The sequence below is a fragment of the Micrasema longulum genome, unplaced genomic scaffold, assembly GCF_059751315.1.
Source record: "Micrasema longulum isolate JH-2025_06_02 unplaced genomic scaffold, ASM5975131v1 h1tg000388l, whole genome shotgun sequence".
Taxonomy (NCBI): Eukaryota; Metazoa; Arthropoda; class Insecta; order Trichoptera; family Brachycentridae; genus Micrasema; species Micrasema longulum.
Window position 1 is genome coordinate 59513 of NW_028277589.1, and position 18412 is coordinate 77924.

The 18412-nt window shown below is 38.1% G+C and overlaps 1 protein-coding gene across 6 annotated transcripts in view; it reads right to left on the bottom strand.

Moving 5' to 3' along the window:
* LOC148281978 (la-related protein 1-like) overlaps positions 1 to 18412 on the bottom strand; it is an 84774-nt gene that overhangs the window by 13423 nt on the left and 52939 nt on the right. For all 6 annotated transcript variants that reach the window (XM_088225811.1, XM_088225810.1, XM_088225809.1 and 3 more), the window contains 12 exons: positions 17704 to 17835; positions 15531 to 15628; positions 14793 to 14935; positions 13572 to 13726; positions 11485 to 11704; positions 8456 to 8566; positions 7472 to 7572; positions 6042 to 6149; positions 5284 to 5444; positions 2685 to 2793; positions 1548 to 1693; positions 212 to 455 (listed from right to left, as the gene is read on the bottom strand). In XM_088225811.1, the coding sequence (XP_088081937.1) occupies positions 212 to 455; positions 1548 to 1693; positions 2685 to 2793; positions 5284 to 5444; positions 6042 to 6149; positions 7472 to 7572; positions 8456 to 8566; positions 11485 to 11704; positions 13572 to 13726; positions 14793 to 14935; positions 15531 to 15628; positions 17704 to 17835 (1728 nt within the window). The remainder of the gene's footprint in view (positions 1 to 211; positions 456 to 1547; positions 1694 to 2684; positions 2794 to 5283; positions 5445 to 6041; positions 6150 to 7471; positions 7573 to 8455; positions 8567 to 11484; positions 11705 to 13571; positions 13727 to 14792; positions 14936 to 15530; positions 15629 to 17703; positions 17836 to 18412) is intronic.

The window sequence follows — 18412 nt, forward strand, 5'->3', positions numbered from 1 at the left end:
TTTCACGTGTATTGTGTATATTAAGAACGTACGACTACTTTCATGGAAGAGAAGTATATTATTTTTCACGTGTATTGTGTATATTAAGAACGTAAGACTACTTTCATGGAAGAGAAGTATATTATTTTTCACGTGTATTGTGAATATTAAGAACGTACGACTACTTTCATGGAAGAGAAGTATATTATTTTTTCCTGCTTTGATTCTTTACCTTTCCGGCGGCTCCGACTCGCTGAGCGAGCGCGCGCGCGCCGGCGTGCGCCGCGTCGGCGGCTGGCCGGACTCCTTGCGCGCCCAGCCCAGCAGCTCCTTGAGCTGCGGCTCCACGACGCGGAAGTCCTCGATGGACTGGAACTTGGCCAGGTGCTCCTGCAGGCGGGGGTCCGTGTGCAGGCTGTCGGCGTGCTTGTAGTACTTCTGGAAGGCCCAGAACTTCTCCAGCCCGTACAGCTGACCTGCGGACGAACGGATACATCACATCGAGAAGCGAACTGGACGACAGATTGAAGAGTTGAAGGAATAATTTTTTTTAAATGTTTTTATTTCCTTTTTTAATTATTAAAAAAAAAAATACCACATTATCTTTTACAGAATATTTTATTTTTTCTTTCTTATGTTACACAAAAATATTATAACTGTCCATTATTTATTATAGTAGCAAAAAATCATTAACATTTTCTTGTATACCCACGAACAGGCCATGCCTTTGTGGGATTTTTTGTTTACTATTTTTACTATTAATTTGTATTTCATTGCTATGTAATTATGATTTATTTATTTAATACTCTGTTTTATCACTTATGTTTATTGTAAAAAAAAACAAAAAAAAATTTAAAAAAATAAAAAAAAGATGTTCAAACATCGGCAGAATACTGAAAGCTACACGGTGTGATACTCGAGCCAGTCAATGTCAGGTTATAAGCCTAGATTTCAATTGCTTTCTGTTGAAACATAACTCCCAAGGGGGTTAAATTCATTCTGTATCTACAAAAATTTGTACAAACTCAAAATATTGTCAATAAGAGAAGCGTCAAAATTGAAAGCTGTTTTCAGGCGTTGCCTAGTAAGCGGGTGAAATAATTAAGTCAGATGAATCTCACCTGCATCGATAAAGGTTTCAGCTCTTTGACTTCACAAAGATCAACAGATGGTAGAATTTAAGGACTGTGGACGTTTAAACGTGGGCAGAATGCTGAATAAAGTAAAGTGGGCCAAGTAAACCTGCCAATGACAGGTCAGAAGCCCTGCAAATACCTAGACTAGAAATATTTTCCTCTCAAAAATGTTTTCCCTCTCAGTTGCAACAAATTAAGATCGAAATCCCTTTTTTTTTTCAAATGTCTGAACTTAAGAATATTCCGTCTTTTGCGTGTTGTAACGCAATTTTACATCACCACGCGCAAAGGATTTTTTTACCATAGTGATCACTGAGTATCTGATAAGTTTCTATCAAGTCCCCTCTGTTCAGTGTACTTGTAAGGGTGTTGCAATATTCTGTATCGGAGAAATGATCAGCTCGGATTACGTCGTCGGGGTCGGCCACTCACCCTTCTCGTAGTCGGCGATGGTCTCGGCCTGGAAGTCCTGGTAGAGTTGCGGACGGAAGCGCTTCTCGAGGCCGTAGCTGAAGAAGCGGAACAGGCACTCGAGCCCGTAGCGGTACCCGTCAGCTGCGTCCTCCAGCGCCAGCGCTCTGCGAACAAGCGGTAATATATATTTATTTTTATTTCATTTTTTTTTTTATTTATTTAAATCTTAAAATAGGGCACACATATCATACATATTGTTATGTGTGTTCTAATAATAACATTACAAATATATTTAATTTATAAATTGTTTATCACATATGTCTTGACCATTATTTTAAATTTTGATATGTTTTTTTCTTCATAAATATTTTTTTTCATTTCGTAATACTTTTTAATTGCTTTAAATAAAATGGAATTTTGTGACTTTGCCTTTTTCCTAAATGGAAGTCTAATTTTGTTGTTTTCTCTAGTATTGTGATCGTGTTCATGCTGGTTCCGATCAATTTTTTTCCAAAATTCTGTTTTTTTATTAGAGTTTATAATTTTATGAACAAATATCATTGTATTGTAAAATATTCTTTGTTTATATGTTAATAATTTCATTTCATTTACCATCGACTTTACCCTCGTATATCTGGTTTTTTTTCAAAATGATTCTAAAGGCTTTATTTTGTAATACAGTTAGTTTATCTATGTTTTCTTTGTTTGATAAAAATAAAATGCTACTACAGTAGTTAACGTGTGGTTCAATAATTGCTTTGTAAATAGTTTTGCAGGAGTCCTTATCAATAAATCTTCTGATCCTTCCCAAAATTGATATTTTTTTTGCAATCTTATTTATTACCATCTTAGCGTTTTGGTGAAATGTAAGTTTTGAATCCAACATTACACCTAAATATTTAATTTCAGTGACTTCATTAAGTTTTTCATTTTTTACTCTTGCAAACTATAAACAATAATAAAAAATAATGTGCCCTCACTGGGGTTACCCGTGCCGAGGGCACTTAACAATATACTTTTTTTAAACGTTTTTACATTTGAGAATAAACAAAGAAGACTAACTTAATAAACAGAGATAATTAACAAAATATTCAGATTGTTTTAAAAGCTAGATATATATCAGTGTTGTGTAAATGGAGGCAATATATCACTCACTTGAACTCTGCGTACATGGTCTTGTTGAAGTTGTCTCGCAGGAAGAAGGACCAGAATCTGAAGAGCGTGTTCATCTCTTGGGACTGCCCGATACCGAGGCGCTTGCGTTCTGTGAAAAAGTACAAAATTTGTGATTGTTTTGTTTTTACGTATCGGTGGCGAAAAGAGTATTCGCATCCATCAACATTTGCAGCGAGACTTATTTTCGGAATCTCCAAGTTCAGTCGTGTCACTCCACTACTTTGGGAATTAAACTGGCTACGTTTTCCACGGAGATGCTTTTAGTATGTTCAAATGTTTGCAGACCGGCTGGATTCAGATCTAAATTTGTCACAACAGAGAGGGAAAACATTTACGGGGCTTTTGATGCGTCATTGGCTGGTTTTGAGTGTCCGCTTTACACGCTGCGTAACATTCACCATTCTGCCTATGTTTCAACGTCAGCATTTCCTCGCCTCGCAGATGGAAATCTGCTCGACTTTTGTGAAGTAAAGAAGCTGAAACCTTTATCACACGGGTGAGATTCATCCAGTTGAACCGATTCACCTAATTACTAGGCGACGTCTGAAAACAATTTTCAAATTTGAATATTTCTCATGGTTAATTCGACAATGTTGAGAGTATGCCCAAATGTTCGCAGACAGGCTGGATTTCCTCCTAATGCGAATGTTACAGTGTGTAAAGCGGCCACTTGAACCAACCGATGACGGGTCGTAAGCCCTGTAAACGCCTAGACTTCCGTATTTCCTTCTCAAACGTTTTCCGCAGAGGGTGGAATACAAACTCTGTCGGCTCATGTATAAGTCACTGCAGAACTCTGCTCCGGAATACGGTAAAACCTCGTTTTTACACCGAAACGTTCAGCACCCATTTTTCTTCATACATTCTCATGCAAATGTAACCCCAATTAACGTTTTTTACATTTTTATCGCCCCGGTTTTACGCTTAATAATTTTCGGAATTCATTTGATGTGTCAAAAAAGCCAAAATTATGTCGTAATAATGGTGCCACGCGAATGAAGAATAAAAACAGGTAAACAACTAAAAAAGGATACATTATTGTCTTAGCCTAAATTCAAGGCAGGTGCAGTGTAATGGACCTTTTTGTTTAAGTGTCTTCCTTTAGGGTTAGTCTTAGTTTTCATTTGAACAAAAAAGCCATATTGACTTGTACAAATCATGATGCGCAGTTGACAAACGTTTAGAAACAATAAAGGTTTAATATCATCAAATTGCGATGTTTAAAACATAACAATGGAAGTATTTAAAGTTGTAAAAAGGATGGTTTAAATAGTTGTCATAAAAGTGGAAACAATTTTACCGCGATCTATATGACAGTTGTTTTTAGTGATGCTATAGAAAAAAAAGTAATACCATATTAATAAAATTTCCCAACATTTAGGGGAAAAATTACTGTATGTTATTTTATGCAAATTAAAAATTCTACTTTCGTTTTTTTTATTATTTAAGCATAAAATAATTTTGACATGCTGTTTTTAAATCAAATAAAAAAACGGATTACATAATATTGTTTGAAAAAACTATAAAAATATTTTTAGTGAAATCATTGAAAATAAGTCAATTTCCAAATAGGTTTTTACCATTTTACTAGAAGTATATGACTGTATACTATTGCGTAGCAAATCAATTTTATTTTTATGTAATTCCTATTTTTAAGTCGTAAGTCGTTGGAACAATAGGCATAATCCCCCAGTCTACACACGTGCGTTTCCAGAAATTCTCCAGCAGCCAGTGGGCCACATGGTGACGGAACCTACCTACTGTCTACAAAAGATTCTCTTCGGACATCTATCTCCCTTTGTTAACCATGGAGTTGAAACAGTGCTTTATTTATTTAGTTTTTTATTGCTTACTTCTTGGCATGAACACTTGACAAACTTACTACTATGCTCTTTTTTTGTAAATTTATTGATATCATTCTAACTTTGCTAGAATTCCACTCGTCCGTGCGCTTTGTAGCTGCACGATGATTGGTTATCTAGCTTTCATATATCAACTTTAAAATACCTAAGTTTTGTAAATGGGGTCTAGAATTTCATGCGCTAGTAGCTGCAAGACGTGTTGTAATCTTACTCCTTTTTATTATTCATATTTTTATTTTTTAATACACTAAATTTATTTGTCAATTTTTAAAATGTGTAAATATGGGGCTAAATTTTTAACTGTCTATGCACTCTGTAGCTGCAAGACGTCCTGTAATCTAGCTCCTATCTGTTATAATTTTTGATTGAGCATAATTGAAAACGAGGAACTAGAATCCCAACCGTCCATGCGCTCTGTAGCTTCAAGACGTACTGGGATATTTATTAATTTTACAGCGCCCTTGAGGTGATTTTCACAAAAATGGCGCTATATAAATTATCCAACTATATATATATATATATAAGTGATAATACCCTATTGGGGACGATAGGGCTTCCAGTTATTACCCTGTAAATTTGTGTTAGGATTTAATTGCTGCATCTCATGCAGGGGCCAGTCCTAGTAATTATTGAGTATCTTTTGAATTTCTACATAATGCGTGGATCTCGACACCGCACCCGCCGTACAAAGAGAGGTGGCATTCGGAGTCGCTCACCTTTCAGACAGCGGTAGTGATACTTGTGGTACAGCTGCTGCGTGAAGTGGTTCTCCCGGAGCAGCGAGTGGCTCGGGTGCTGGAAGGCCGGCAGGGAGCGGCCCGTGGAGCCCCAGGAGCTGCCGGCGCCGGACTCGCACGGCGACGTGCCCAGCGAGGACCTGGCGTGGAAGACACACGTATGAGAGAGTAAGCGCAAAACTGGTCTATATGACCACAAACCATGGCTCAAACTTGGCGGAGAGACAAACACACCCTCTCACTTCTGGACACTGTAATTCATAGTTGTAAGTTCATGGTTAACCTCTTCGTGCATTCAGTAGCGCGTATCGCTTATACGGATTTTGTACGAGTAGAATTACATTTTATTTATATTTGAAAAGAAATATTTCCATTCTTATGATTTACCCAATATGGGAATCGAACCACGGACCATTGAGCCGTGGGTCCGAGACGCTACTCGCGGAACCGTAACCTGATTTTGCAAGAGCATGATATACAATTCCACGAGCAAACGATGACTTTCGGCAGCGATTTTCTACTAATGCAATTTTTTTTTGGCAATTTTCAAAATTTTTTATGATTGAAAAAAATATGATGCGCTCGAGAAAATCAAACACTGTTGACTGATTTTGAAAGCTTATGAATAGAGCTTCAAAATGTATATCAATGATTTGCAAAGTGCTGATATCTAGTGTCAAATTCCGGTTTTCGAGTTATAGACCTAATAATAATGATAAAAGCGGTGTGGCACTCACCCCAGGCTGTAGGTGCGGGGGCGGTGCTCCCGCGAGTCCATGATCCAGCCGACGTGATGCTCCATCGGGGGGTCGAGACTGTGCCTCGTCTTGCGCTTGCGCCCGGACCTGAAATCATCGGACATTACTCTTAGAACAAGACGAACAAACACAATAATATAATAGTTTTATAACTTCAAATAATATTTCTATTGCCACATTTTTAAACTTTCTGCATTGCAATTTATTGATGTAAAGACTTTATTCTTCCTAAACATGCGTCAACTGCATGTCACATTTAGCAAAATGTCAAAATTAGACACTCAAACAAAAGGGTCAATTACACTGCACCCACTTTGAATTTAGTCTGAGAGAATAATTTACACATTTTTTAATTTACCTCGATTTTATTCTCCATTGACGCGGCGGCGCGCGGCTCGTTGTCTTCTGACAGATCGAACGAGTTTTGAAAAATTTTCAACGTAAAACCGGGGTTGTGGAAAAGGTTGGGGAATTGGGGAAATATTTTATTTTTTTTATTTTATTTTATTTAGAAAACATACAGTCATACAAAATAAGTACTAAAAACAACAATTTTTTAACATAAAAAGACCAATTGAGTTTTCATAAATTAAAAAGATATAAACATTAAATGTGACAAAAAATAAAAAATAAATAAGAATTTTAAGTGAAAAAAGGATAATTGTTGACATTTGCGTTTTCCATGGAGGTAATAAATAAAAATACCGAATGCACACTCCGAGCCATCCACGCACACACATGAACGCACATATAAAACATACACAAACATATACATTACATGCGGCACATATACATAGCATAAACCACTCAAGATGTACATTCAGCAACTATCCCAAATAATCGACCCCATGAAGAAATTTTCTGTACAAATGCAACGTGCAGTTAAAAATGTCTACATCAATACTGAGTCCGTTATAATTTCTACAGGTACGTCTAATGAATGAATTCGAGGTATAATTGTTTTTACAAGTTGGTACATAAAAAAGGGAATTTAATCTAGTATAGCGAAGAGGACAACGGAAACCAATATTTTGTAAAAGATACGGCGAATCAACTATGTTATTGAGAATTTTGAAAAGAAAAATTAAATCATATCTAAGGCGCCTTTTTTGCAGTGATTCTATATTAAAATTGATCAAAGATGCGCCGTAATCATTTTCAATGTTACCAAAACGATATTCCAGGCTCCTTATAAATTTCTTTGGAATGTTTTCAATTTGATGAATATATACATTATATTGAGGGGACCATACTAATGAAGCGAATTCGAGAAATATTTGAATGTATGGAAAAAAATGGGACCTAAATATTTCGGCGTAAAAAGAGGGGAAATGTAAAATTGAGCAATGTAAAAGTGAGGTTTTACTATATCCGTACTTATATATATATATATGTAATAGGGCACTGACCTGAGGTCCGTGTGAGGATCCTTACTGACGGCGTAGAAGCGAGCGGCCCTCCTCGGGTCCTTGCGCCCGCCTTTCTGCTCCAATTCTTCTTGTCTCGTGAACTGAAATATCAATCAATGACGGACGGGTCATAACACGTATTCACGCTTTATTAAGTTAGTACAAAACATCTTAAGAGCGAATAAAAACTCCCAAAAACATTGTAATTTCGTATCGAAATTTCTCAAAAACATGGTTTTTCAAATTAATTTGAAATAAATAACGCTTTAAGTATGTCCAAGAGTAGAAGAAATGTGGATGTTCAAACATAGACAGAATGGTGAATGTTACATCATCATCATCATCATTCCCTTTCCGCACCTAATGGCGCATAGGGCACTGCATCGGTACACCAATCGCAGCGTATTTTAATGTATATTTTTTTTGTTACATGAAGGTAAGATGATCAGTCTTACGCTTCCGGGACTATGAAATATTCTGGTGTGAAAACACCCGTTTAAATAAATATTTCATCTCACCCATGTCGGGAATCGAACCCGGGACCACTTGCATGGTAGGAAAACGCGCCGACCACTACACCACGAGGCCGACTGAATGTTACACAGTGTGTAAAGTGGCCACTTATAAACCAGCCAATGACAGGTCATACGACCTGTAAATGCCTAGACTCCCGTATTCCCTTCTCGAGAATAGCGGCCTCCGTGGTGTAGTGGTCAAGACTTAGAATATAATAGAATTCCATCAAGAATTGTCAATAAACAATTCACATGATAAAGGTTTAAATAATATAAACCAGCCAAAGGCGGCTCATAAGCCTTTTAAATGCCTACACTTCCGTATTTCCTACTCGAAAATGTTTTCCCTCTCGGTTGTAATCCCCGAGGGATCGAACCCGGTTCTGTCTACACTCCGCTCTGACAGCGTGACGGTTCGTTCGTCGCCGAGATTGCCGTATCGGATGACGAAGGGGGGGAGACAACTCACGTAGGAGGCGGGCGGCGGTGGCGGCGGCGTCTCCTGGTCGCGTATGCGGGCCTCGTCCTCGGTCGGCTCCTCGTCTTCTTCTGCGCGCGAGCGGTGGCGTCGAGAGCTCTCCTGGTGACGGAATCAGATAGATTAGAATATTTAATAAAAAAGTACAGTAGAAAGTGAGGAAAACTCTAAAGCGAGGAATTTTTTTTTTGCTTTTTATGGATCCCAATCAGATTCTTTCCTCACATTCCTTATAATTTCGTCCCATTTATTTATTTTTACTGGATTTTTGGTAATGCAAAAAAAAAATAACTGACATTCTATACATTTTTTAAAATCGCTTTCATGAATAAAGTGCACCCCTGTTGGTGAGAAGAGCCGAGTTTGACATTTGCAAAAATAATTCTATATTTGAAAATAAATTATTTCATGTTTTGGAAACCATAAACAAGTACCTAGGCACCTACTTTTTTTTTTTTTTTTTTTTCTTTTTTTAAATTTATTTTTAACATATTTATTACAGCAATTTACAATGAATTATTTATACAACAAATTAATTGAGTAGTAATAGTATACAAACTTATCTTTTTATTTTTGCTGGTGGTTCATCTAAACTGCCTAACTATAGTCCTTAAAATGTAACATGATTAAAATGACAGTTGTCAGAAAAAGTGACAACAAAACTTTGTAGTAACGGCAAAGGAGTTATTTATATATTATTGATAAATACATAATATTTCAAATATCTGCCTTCTAACAAGATACAAAATGATAAATCAAACCGCTCATACACGCGTTTGTGTAAAATTCATGTAAAAAGTGAATTGAACAGGAATGTTGCGTCTCATAAAATGAAATAATACGGACCAAAATGGACACCAAGTCGTTGGAACAATAGGCATAATCCCCCAGTCTACACGCGTGCGTTTCCAGAAATTCTCCAGCAGCCAGTGGGCCACATGGTGACGGTATCTACCTACTGTCTACAAAAGATTCTCTTCGGACATCTATCTCCCTTTGTTAACCATGGAGTTGAAACAGTGCTTTATTTATTTAGTTTTTTATTGCTTACTTCTTGGCATGAACACTTGACAAACTTACTACTATGCTCTATTTTTTGTAAATTTATTGATATCATTTTAACTTTGCTAGAATTCCACTCGTCCATGCGCTTTGTAGCTGCACGATGATTGGTTATCTAGCTTTCATATATCAACTTTAAAATACCTAAATTTTGTAAATGGGGTCTAGAATGCCAATCGTCTATGCGCTTAGTAGCTGCAAGACGTGTTGTAATCTTACTCCTTTTTACTATTCATATTATTTTTATTTTTTTTAGTATCATTCATACACTAAATTTATTTGTCAATTTTTAAAATGTGTAAATATGGGGCTAAATTTCTAACTGTCTATGCGCTCTGTAGCTGCAAGACGTCCTGTAATCTAGCTCCTATCTGTTATATTTTTTTATTGGTCTTAATTGAAAACGAAGAACTAGAATCCCAACCGTCCATGCGCTCTGTAGCTGCAAGACGTACTGGGATATTTATTAATTGTACAGCGCCCTTGAGGTGATTTTCACAAAAATGGCACTATATAAATTATCCAACTATATATATATATTGACACACGAAAAATCATTTCTATCTGGCGTGTTAATTAATTTTTTTATTACAATGTTTGAAACATAAATCAACATTAATATATAAAATCAGCTTTAAAACTAAAATAAACCTAATTATTAACGACGTTCTTACAAGGTTACATCATTTTGCAAACACGTTACAGATGGGACAAATTCAAATGTAAATTGGTCGAATAAAAAAATTATTAGTTTGATGTTGTTCATGAAAAAAGTATAAATGTCTTATTTTTTGGTGAATAATTGTGTTAAACACACTATAATAGGCTTGTTTTTGCGTTTTTTATATCAATTTTCGGAAACAGAGTTTCATGATTGCATGAAATAACTGATAAAATCGATTTGATCAGTGATCAGTAATTTCCCATCACTTATGAAATTAGTTTGACGGCTGTCTTCTAATCAAGCTATATTTTAAGGACTATAGGGATAGCTTCCACGTTCTAAGGCAGTAAATTATGTATTTTACAATAATATTAAAAAGTAATTACAGTTTTATTATTATGTGTCCCTTTTCAGTCTTAAAAGTAAATAATTAATATACAATGAAAACATAAATAATACCAAAATCTCTATATCCTAAGTCCTAAGTCATTACTAGTAAAACAATTTGACAATGAAAAGTATTTTTCCAATGTAATAGCCGATATATAAAAATCACATTTAATGCAACTCTATCAGTATTGCCCATGAAATCGGGGGCATCGTTCTGCAGTACATTCACATCGTCCCTTCCATGAAGAAATCCTACACGGCTAAGGTTGAAATAACCCGGACAGGTAAAGCGAGCCGGTATTCACAAGACGTCAACTACACTGGCTACGTTTTCCACAGAGGGTCGAATACAAACTCTGTTGGCTTATGTATAAGTCACTGCACAACTCGGCTCCGGAATATCTAAGGGAACTATGCATTCCAGATGAACTAGCTGACAGGCGTCTCACGCTTAGATCAGCTACGTCTACGGCGAGAGGAAAAGTTATTATACCTCTACGCCAACAGCGCACTAAATTTAGTGAACGCGCATTTGCGGTCGCAGGCTCTATGGCATGGAATGCTCTTCTAGCAGAGGTGCGAGGCTGTGAAAGTGAAGTGATGTTTCGGAAAAGACTTAAAACCCACTTGTTCTCTAAATCATTTGAATAAGTCCGTAGCACGTGACAACAAAATAAATTATTTTTATTAAATTACAAATTTAAAAGCTTCAATTAAATTAACTTAACAATAGAATCACCATGTAAAGCGCCCTTGAGGTATTTTATTACGAAAATGGCGCTGTATAAGTTATCTATAATAATAATAATAATATGGTGCTTAGATCGGTGGGGAGTGTGAACCCCTCCACTCTGGGCCGTTCTATAAGCGGCCAGCTATAATCTGTCAGCCGTTCGGGCCTCACCGTGTCCGTGTGCGTCCAGAGGTCCTCCTCGTAGAAGTAGAGGCCGTCGGAGATGGCGGCCTCGAGGTCGCGCGTGATCTTGACGCGGCTCTCCCAGCGCGTGGCGTTGCAGCGGTCGCGGCCCTCGTGCTTGGCCGGCCCGCGGCCCGTCTGCGTCACGATGACGAGCTTGTTGATGTCCCGGTCGGTGAACTCGCAGTCCGACTCCTCGCCGTCCGACCTGGTGGAGAGAGAAGAATCAATCGCAACTGGAACTTTAATAACTGACTAATAAGAACTTCGCCCGAAGGGCCCTTATATAATATAGCAATATTAATTGATCATTATGCGGGGTTCACGGTCCGTGATCAATGACACACATATAAAGTTTTGACCTAAAATGCAGAATTTAACAAAGTTTGATAAATTCTGCATTTTAGCAACAAAAAAAAAAAAAACAATGTTTGAGTATGTCCAAATGCTTGCAGACTGGCTGGATTTCCTCCCTTTATTGTTGTGAAGAGATTCATCTGACTGAATTATATTACCTAGTTTCAGCTCTTTAACTTCACTCAAATCAACAAATGGAAGAATTGAAGAAATATGGATGTACAAACATAGGCGAAATGGTGAATGTCACAGTGTGTAAAGTGGCCACTTAAACCAGCCAACGACAGGTCACAAGCCCTGTAAATGCCTAGACTTCCATATTCCCTTATTTAAGGTATTCTACATCCCTGTTGTAATTTGTTGATCTTTATGACTCCCGAGGGGGTGAAATCCAGTCTTTTGCCTACAAACATTTGGACAAACTCAAACATTGTGATAGCTTTTTAAGTACAATTTTTTTGAATTATTACAAAAGCTAAGAGTCTAGTGCAGTTTTCGCAAGTTACTCAAAAACTAAGAAATTGGCTTTTTAGATTTTAAACTTTTAGTTGAAAGCTTAAGGGCCAGTTGCATCGACAAAAGTTAAGTTAAAGTCGGGGCTAAAGTCAAAAAAAGGTTACTTTTATGTCAAAATGCGTTGCATCAAAAAAAGTTAACTAAATATTAGTAAAAAAGTTACTTTTATTTAACCGGCCGCCAGGGGGCCGTTTAAAGTTAAATGCGATCCATTGATCGATCTGTGAAAAGTTGCACAAAATGTCAATTTTATCTGATTTTTTGTCTTCCGATGACGAATTTATCATCGAGTATATTCTAAACCGAAAAAAAAACTGTTCAAACCACGAACGGACCATTTTTTGTGGGAAGAGTCCGACTTTATCGCAATATTTCAAATGTCAAAAAAGTGAAGAACTATTAATTATTTGAATTTTTAATTGTTAATTATTTTTCAAAACAGGGGACTTGATCATCAGCGGGCGTGGTGTAATATAAATCTAAATCATCACTGTATTGAAATGCTGTTTATTTATTTTTAAATAAAGCTAGATTGAGCTCAGCTAACTCTTTCTGGGCATTTAAGGCTGCCATAGTTGCCCGAAAAATGCCACTTTTTTGCTCTATTTCTAGAGTAAAAAGTTCTTCATTTTGTTTTAGCTTTTGCTCTTTTAATTTAATAATATTTAAGTTCAAAAAGGACGATGTCCCTTTTATTATTTTCTTCTCCGAATGCGCAGTGTTGCTTCGCCCTTTCGCACGCACTGAAAATTGGAACGAAATTTAAACGTTTGTGCCCAAAGACGCGTCGCGGGGCATGTGTATTGCTACATGTTAATAAACAAGTACGCGCTTGCGCAAAAATCCCAACAATTTTTAGGGTGAAACTTGAACCTTTACAGTGGCAACATTCTTAACTTTAACTTAACTAAGTTTAAATATTTAACTTTAAACTAAATTTATACCAACTTTGATGCAACCGGCCCTAAGTCTGACTTACTTAAACTTAAATTCTGCATTTTTAGTCAAAATTTTTGTAGCTTACATTAATGTTACAAAGCTGATTATTTTATGCGTGAAAATACAATTTAAATATAATAAGTTCCTGAAAAAAAAAATCCTGAAAAAACCATCCAGAAATTATTTAAAAAATTAAAATCCGATTTGGTGGAATATTTTCATAAACCCATTTAAAAAAAATCATAACTCAAAGCATAACTCACCAGTCCGTGAAGGTGTTCTGGCGCGGCACGGGCAGGGCGGCGTCCAGCTCCTCGTCGAAGTGGAAGTCCAGCTCCTCGCGCGAGTCCAGCGGCGCGGGGGCGGCGGGCGGCGCGCCCGAGCGCTCCTTGGAGCCGCCCTTGGAGCGCCGCTTCACCTGAGGGCAGAGACGGGGGCGTTGAGACGGTATTTCGGCTGTCGAAATGCGGGCAAACGATGGACGGAGGGGGACCCGACCGGAGGTCGAGCGTTCTGTGTGTCTCTTCTTCTTCATTCCCTTTCCGCGCCTGATGGTGCATAGGGCACTGCATCGGTACACCAATCGCAGCGTGTCTCGATCATTTTTGATACATGAAGGTAAGATGATCAGTCTTTAGCTCTGATACTCTGGTGTTGAAACACCGTTTTAAATCAATATTTCACATCAACCGTGTCCGGAATCGAATCCGAGACCTCTTGCATGGCAGACAAACGCGCTGACCATTACACCACGAGCTGGCCATACAAATATAGCGCGTAAAAAACGCACGCCTTTGTATGCGCTTGTAGAGGCTTAGCGGGTTATTCCTTTAAAAAAAAAAGGTCAGTCCATTCCCATGCTCCACTCCTTTCCATTGTTAAAATACAACAATTTTTTTTATGCACTAAATTTAACACATTTAACACTTACACTTATGCGGAATAATATACACAGTCACTTCCAGCCTAATGGTGGAGCTTCACAATGAAGTTGGCTGTAGTATTGCCCAGTATAAAAAGGTTAAGCTAACATCACTTGTCGGGAAACAGCGAGAACTTTTTCAATTCCCTATTAATATTGAATCAGGATGAATCTAACTATGAATTATAATACAGGGTGTTCTTTAAACCCTGTCACATCCGAAACCACGATGATCAGTATGGGCAAGAAGACATATTAGCATATTTATAAAAATATTTAGAACAAAGATTGTTTTTTTAAATAAAATATTTAAAAAAAACAAATGGTTGCTTACTTCTGCAGGGGAGAAGTGAGGGGAGTGCGGCGCAGTATCAGACTCCCCCTCCCCCCCTCCTTGTTTCACCCCTGCAGAAATAAGCAACCATTTGCTTTTTTGATATTTTATTTTTTTAAATTTTATTCGTTTTAAAAAAAAAATTTTTTGTGCCAATATGTCTTCTTGCTCATACTGATCGTCGTGGTTTCGGACGCGACGGGGTTTAATGAACACCCTGTATATTACCTCCGTCCATATGTCTGTGAGCGGGGGGGCCTCCTTGGCGGGCCGGGTCTCCCCCCCTCCGCCCCTGTCCCCCCCGGCGTCCACGGCCGACGGCCTGCCGCCCTCGGCGGGCACGCGCGCCTCCGCCGGCGGCCCGTTGTGCTCTGGAATGGGATGAACAGAAGCATTTAAGAAAAATGAATGTCGTTATTACACTAATGTCAGACGCCACAATATTAAAATAAATAAATATAAAAAAAAAAAATAATTAAAAAATTAAAACGGCGGCCTCCGTGGTGTCGTGGTCAAGACGCTTGACTCACGCACGGAAGGTTCCGGGTTCAATTCCCGGTGAGAACACAAAAAAATGAATGTGATTTTTCTCAAGCCTGGGTATACTGTGGTGTAATTCACAACTGTAATTGGGCCTCCTGGCCTGTAGTTGTGTAAAAAAAAAAAAAAAAATTACATTAGAGAAATATGAAAATGTTACTATACGAGGTGTGTTCTGAAAATAACGGGAACTTTTAAATTTCGTTAGTTAGAAGCTGCGTATGTACTCGTAGTTGCAAACAACTCGGTACTTCTAGCGACTCTTTTTATGTTAAAAATGGTTGTTTTTAATACTGTGTGAGTGTGACTATGTTTTCTGAATAAAATAAAATTAATTGAGATACTGGCAACGTTCCGGGAATGAGATCCAGCCGTGTCTACAAACACTCGGGACACACCCAAATATGGTAGAATGAATATTTTTACCAGACGTGTTTTCCGCAGCGGACGGCGTGGGAACGAACTCGGGAACGTCCGGATTCAGGTGGTCCTCGGGCTGCGGTCGGATGGCAGAGCGAAATCTTCTGCAAATACGTACAGGGAAATAATTATTTTACCAATTGGGAAATATTACATAGTACAAATATCGATAAAAATATGTATTTGAAATGGTAAAAATATAGCTTAAATAGAATGATAGTTGTCAGAAAAAGTGACGACATAACTTTGTAGTAACATCTAAGGAGTGATTTATATTGACAAATGAAAAATCATTAGTATCTGGGGTGTTAACGTTTTTTTCAATACAATAAAATCAGTTTCAACAGAGAGGGAAAACATTTTCGAGAAGGGAATATGGAAGTCTAGGCATTTACAAGGCTTTTGACCTGTCATTGGCTGGTTTAAGTGGCCACTTTACACATTGTGTAACATTCACCATTCTGCCCATGTTTGAAGATCCACATTTCCTCAACTCTTCCATCTGTTGACGTTTGTGAAATAAAGGAGCTGAAACCTTTATCATGTGGGTGAGATTCATCCGGCTAAACCAAATCACCTACTAGGCAACGCTTGAAAACAATTTTCCAATTTTTATACTTCTTCTTTTACCAGGTAGTTAAATTCAACAGGTCATAAGCCCTGTAAATGCCTGGACTTCCATATTCCCTTCTCAAAAATAATTTCCCTCTGTGTTGAAATAAATTTAAATATGGTTATAATCATTCCCTTTCTGCACCTAATGGCGCATAGGGCACTGCATCGGTACACCGATCGCGGAGTATCTTGATATTTTTGTCGTATTACACGAAGGTAAGACAATCAGTCTTACGCATCAGGTACCGGTCACTCGCCACATCACTCTATCTTCACATACAGATCTCGCTTCCTCTAGATTCATACGTCTTCTCACACACGCGCGCTGATTATTCCGACTTTTCACATGTCCATCTTCGAATATTTGTTGGATCTGGTCTCGCCATGTCTTTCTCAATTTCTGCACCCATCAACATAAGCATTGTAAATATTTTCAGCCGTTCTTTTGCTGTCCATTCGCTCTACAGGTCAGAAGCTCCTTTCTTGATTTTGTCGATAATGCTCATCTCAGCCTTACATAATGTACAGATCTCGGCATTTGTGCATCTATCGCGCATAGTTTTACCACACATTCGCCTGAGAGATCGCATTTCGACAGTATTCCGCCTACTTTCATCCCTGTTTTTCAGAGTCCACACTTCGCTCCCATACAACAGGGTCAGGACCGGGACTCCATTGTGAAGTTCTGATTTTGCCTCTTGAGACAAACATTTATTTGCAAAGGCTGATTTAAGTGCACCGTTCACTCTGTTCCCGGCACTCACCCTCCATTCAATGTCTTTCTCAGTCATTCCATCCCCAGTGAACATACTTCCCAGATACACGAATTCCTCCACCTATTTTAGTATAACCCCATTCACAGTGATTTCACATTTAGTCATACTTTCATTTCTTGCAAAAACCATCAGATTCGATTTTTCGACATTCATCGGCAAATCGCTTTCCTTGCATACATCGATAGAACACATTAAACTCACAAATACAGGGTGTTCTTTAAACCCTGTCACATCCGAAATCACGATGATCGGTATGAGAAAGAAGACATATTGGCACATTAAAATATTTTTTTGGAACGACTAAAATCTTAAAAAATAAAATATATTTAAATAAAAAACAAATGGTTGTTTACTTCTGCAGTGGAGAAGCGAGAGGGGGGCGGCCGTGCGGTTCAGACTCCCCTCTCCCCCCCTCCTCGATTCTCCCCTGCAGAAGTAAGCAACCATTTGTTTTTTTTCCTATATATTGTTTTTTAAGATTTTAGTCATTCTAAAAAATTATTTTGATGTGCCAATATTTCTTCTTTCTCATACTGATCATCGGGTTTCGGATGTGACAGGGTTTAAAGAACACCCTGTATAAACATCTATCCACCTATTTGGCCTGATCTGTACTGAATTTAATCAAACGCAAGCTGTCTATTGGTCGATTTCGAAATTCAAATAAACCAATGGATGCGGCTTGTCCCGTTCTATTGAAAATGCGAAAAAAAAATGTATTTCGTATTTTCGGCTCACGCGCGGTGCTGAACTTACATGGCCGGAATAAGTATCGCTCGGTTGGTTACCTGGGTAGGGGGGGCGGTGGGATGGCGGCCAGGGGGCCCGACAGGGGGGCCAGGGGGGGCGGAGCGCCCCCGAGGGCGCGCACAGCCGCCGGGAACAGACCGAGCAGGGCGCCGCGCCCCTCGACCGGAGCCCTAGATGGAAGAAGGTGATGAATCATACAAATTCTACGAAATTTTAGAGGTTTTTGTAAACAAACAATCACGCTGTTTCTCCGTAGGGGTGGGCAGAGAAAATTGAACGCCACTCTGTCTTAGAGGGGGTATTGAAAAAATGACAATGTTAAGGGTGGTAGTAATAAAAAAAAATTAAATAAATGTAAAGAAGGCAGTGAAAGAACATAATTGTAAAAGGGGCAGTGAAAAGATGTAAATAAAAAGGGGGCAGTGAAAACATTTTACGTAAAGGGGGCAGTGAAAAAATGTAAATGGGGCAGTAAATGAATGTTAATGTAAAGGATGATAGAGAAAAAATTTAATGTAAAGGAGGCAGTGAAAAGATGTAAATAAAAAGGGGGCAGAGGAAAAATGAAAATGTAAAGGGGGCAGTGAAAGAATGTTAATGTAAAGGATGATAGTGATAAAATTTAATGTAAAGGATGATAGTGATAAAATTTAATGTAAAGGGGGCAGTGAAAATATGTAAATAAAAAGGGGGCAGTGAAAAACGTAAATGTAAAGGGGGCAATGAAAAAATGTAAATGTAAAGGGG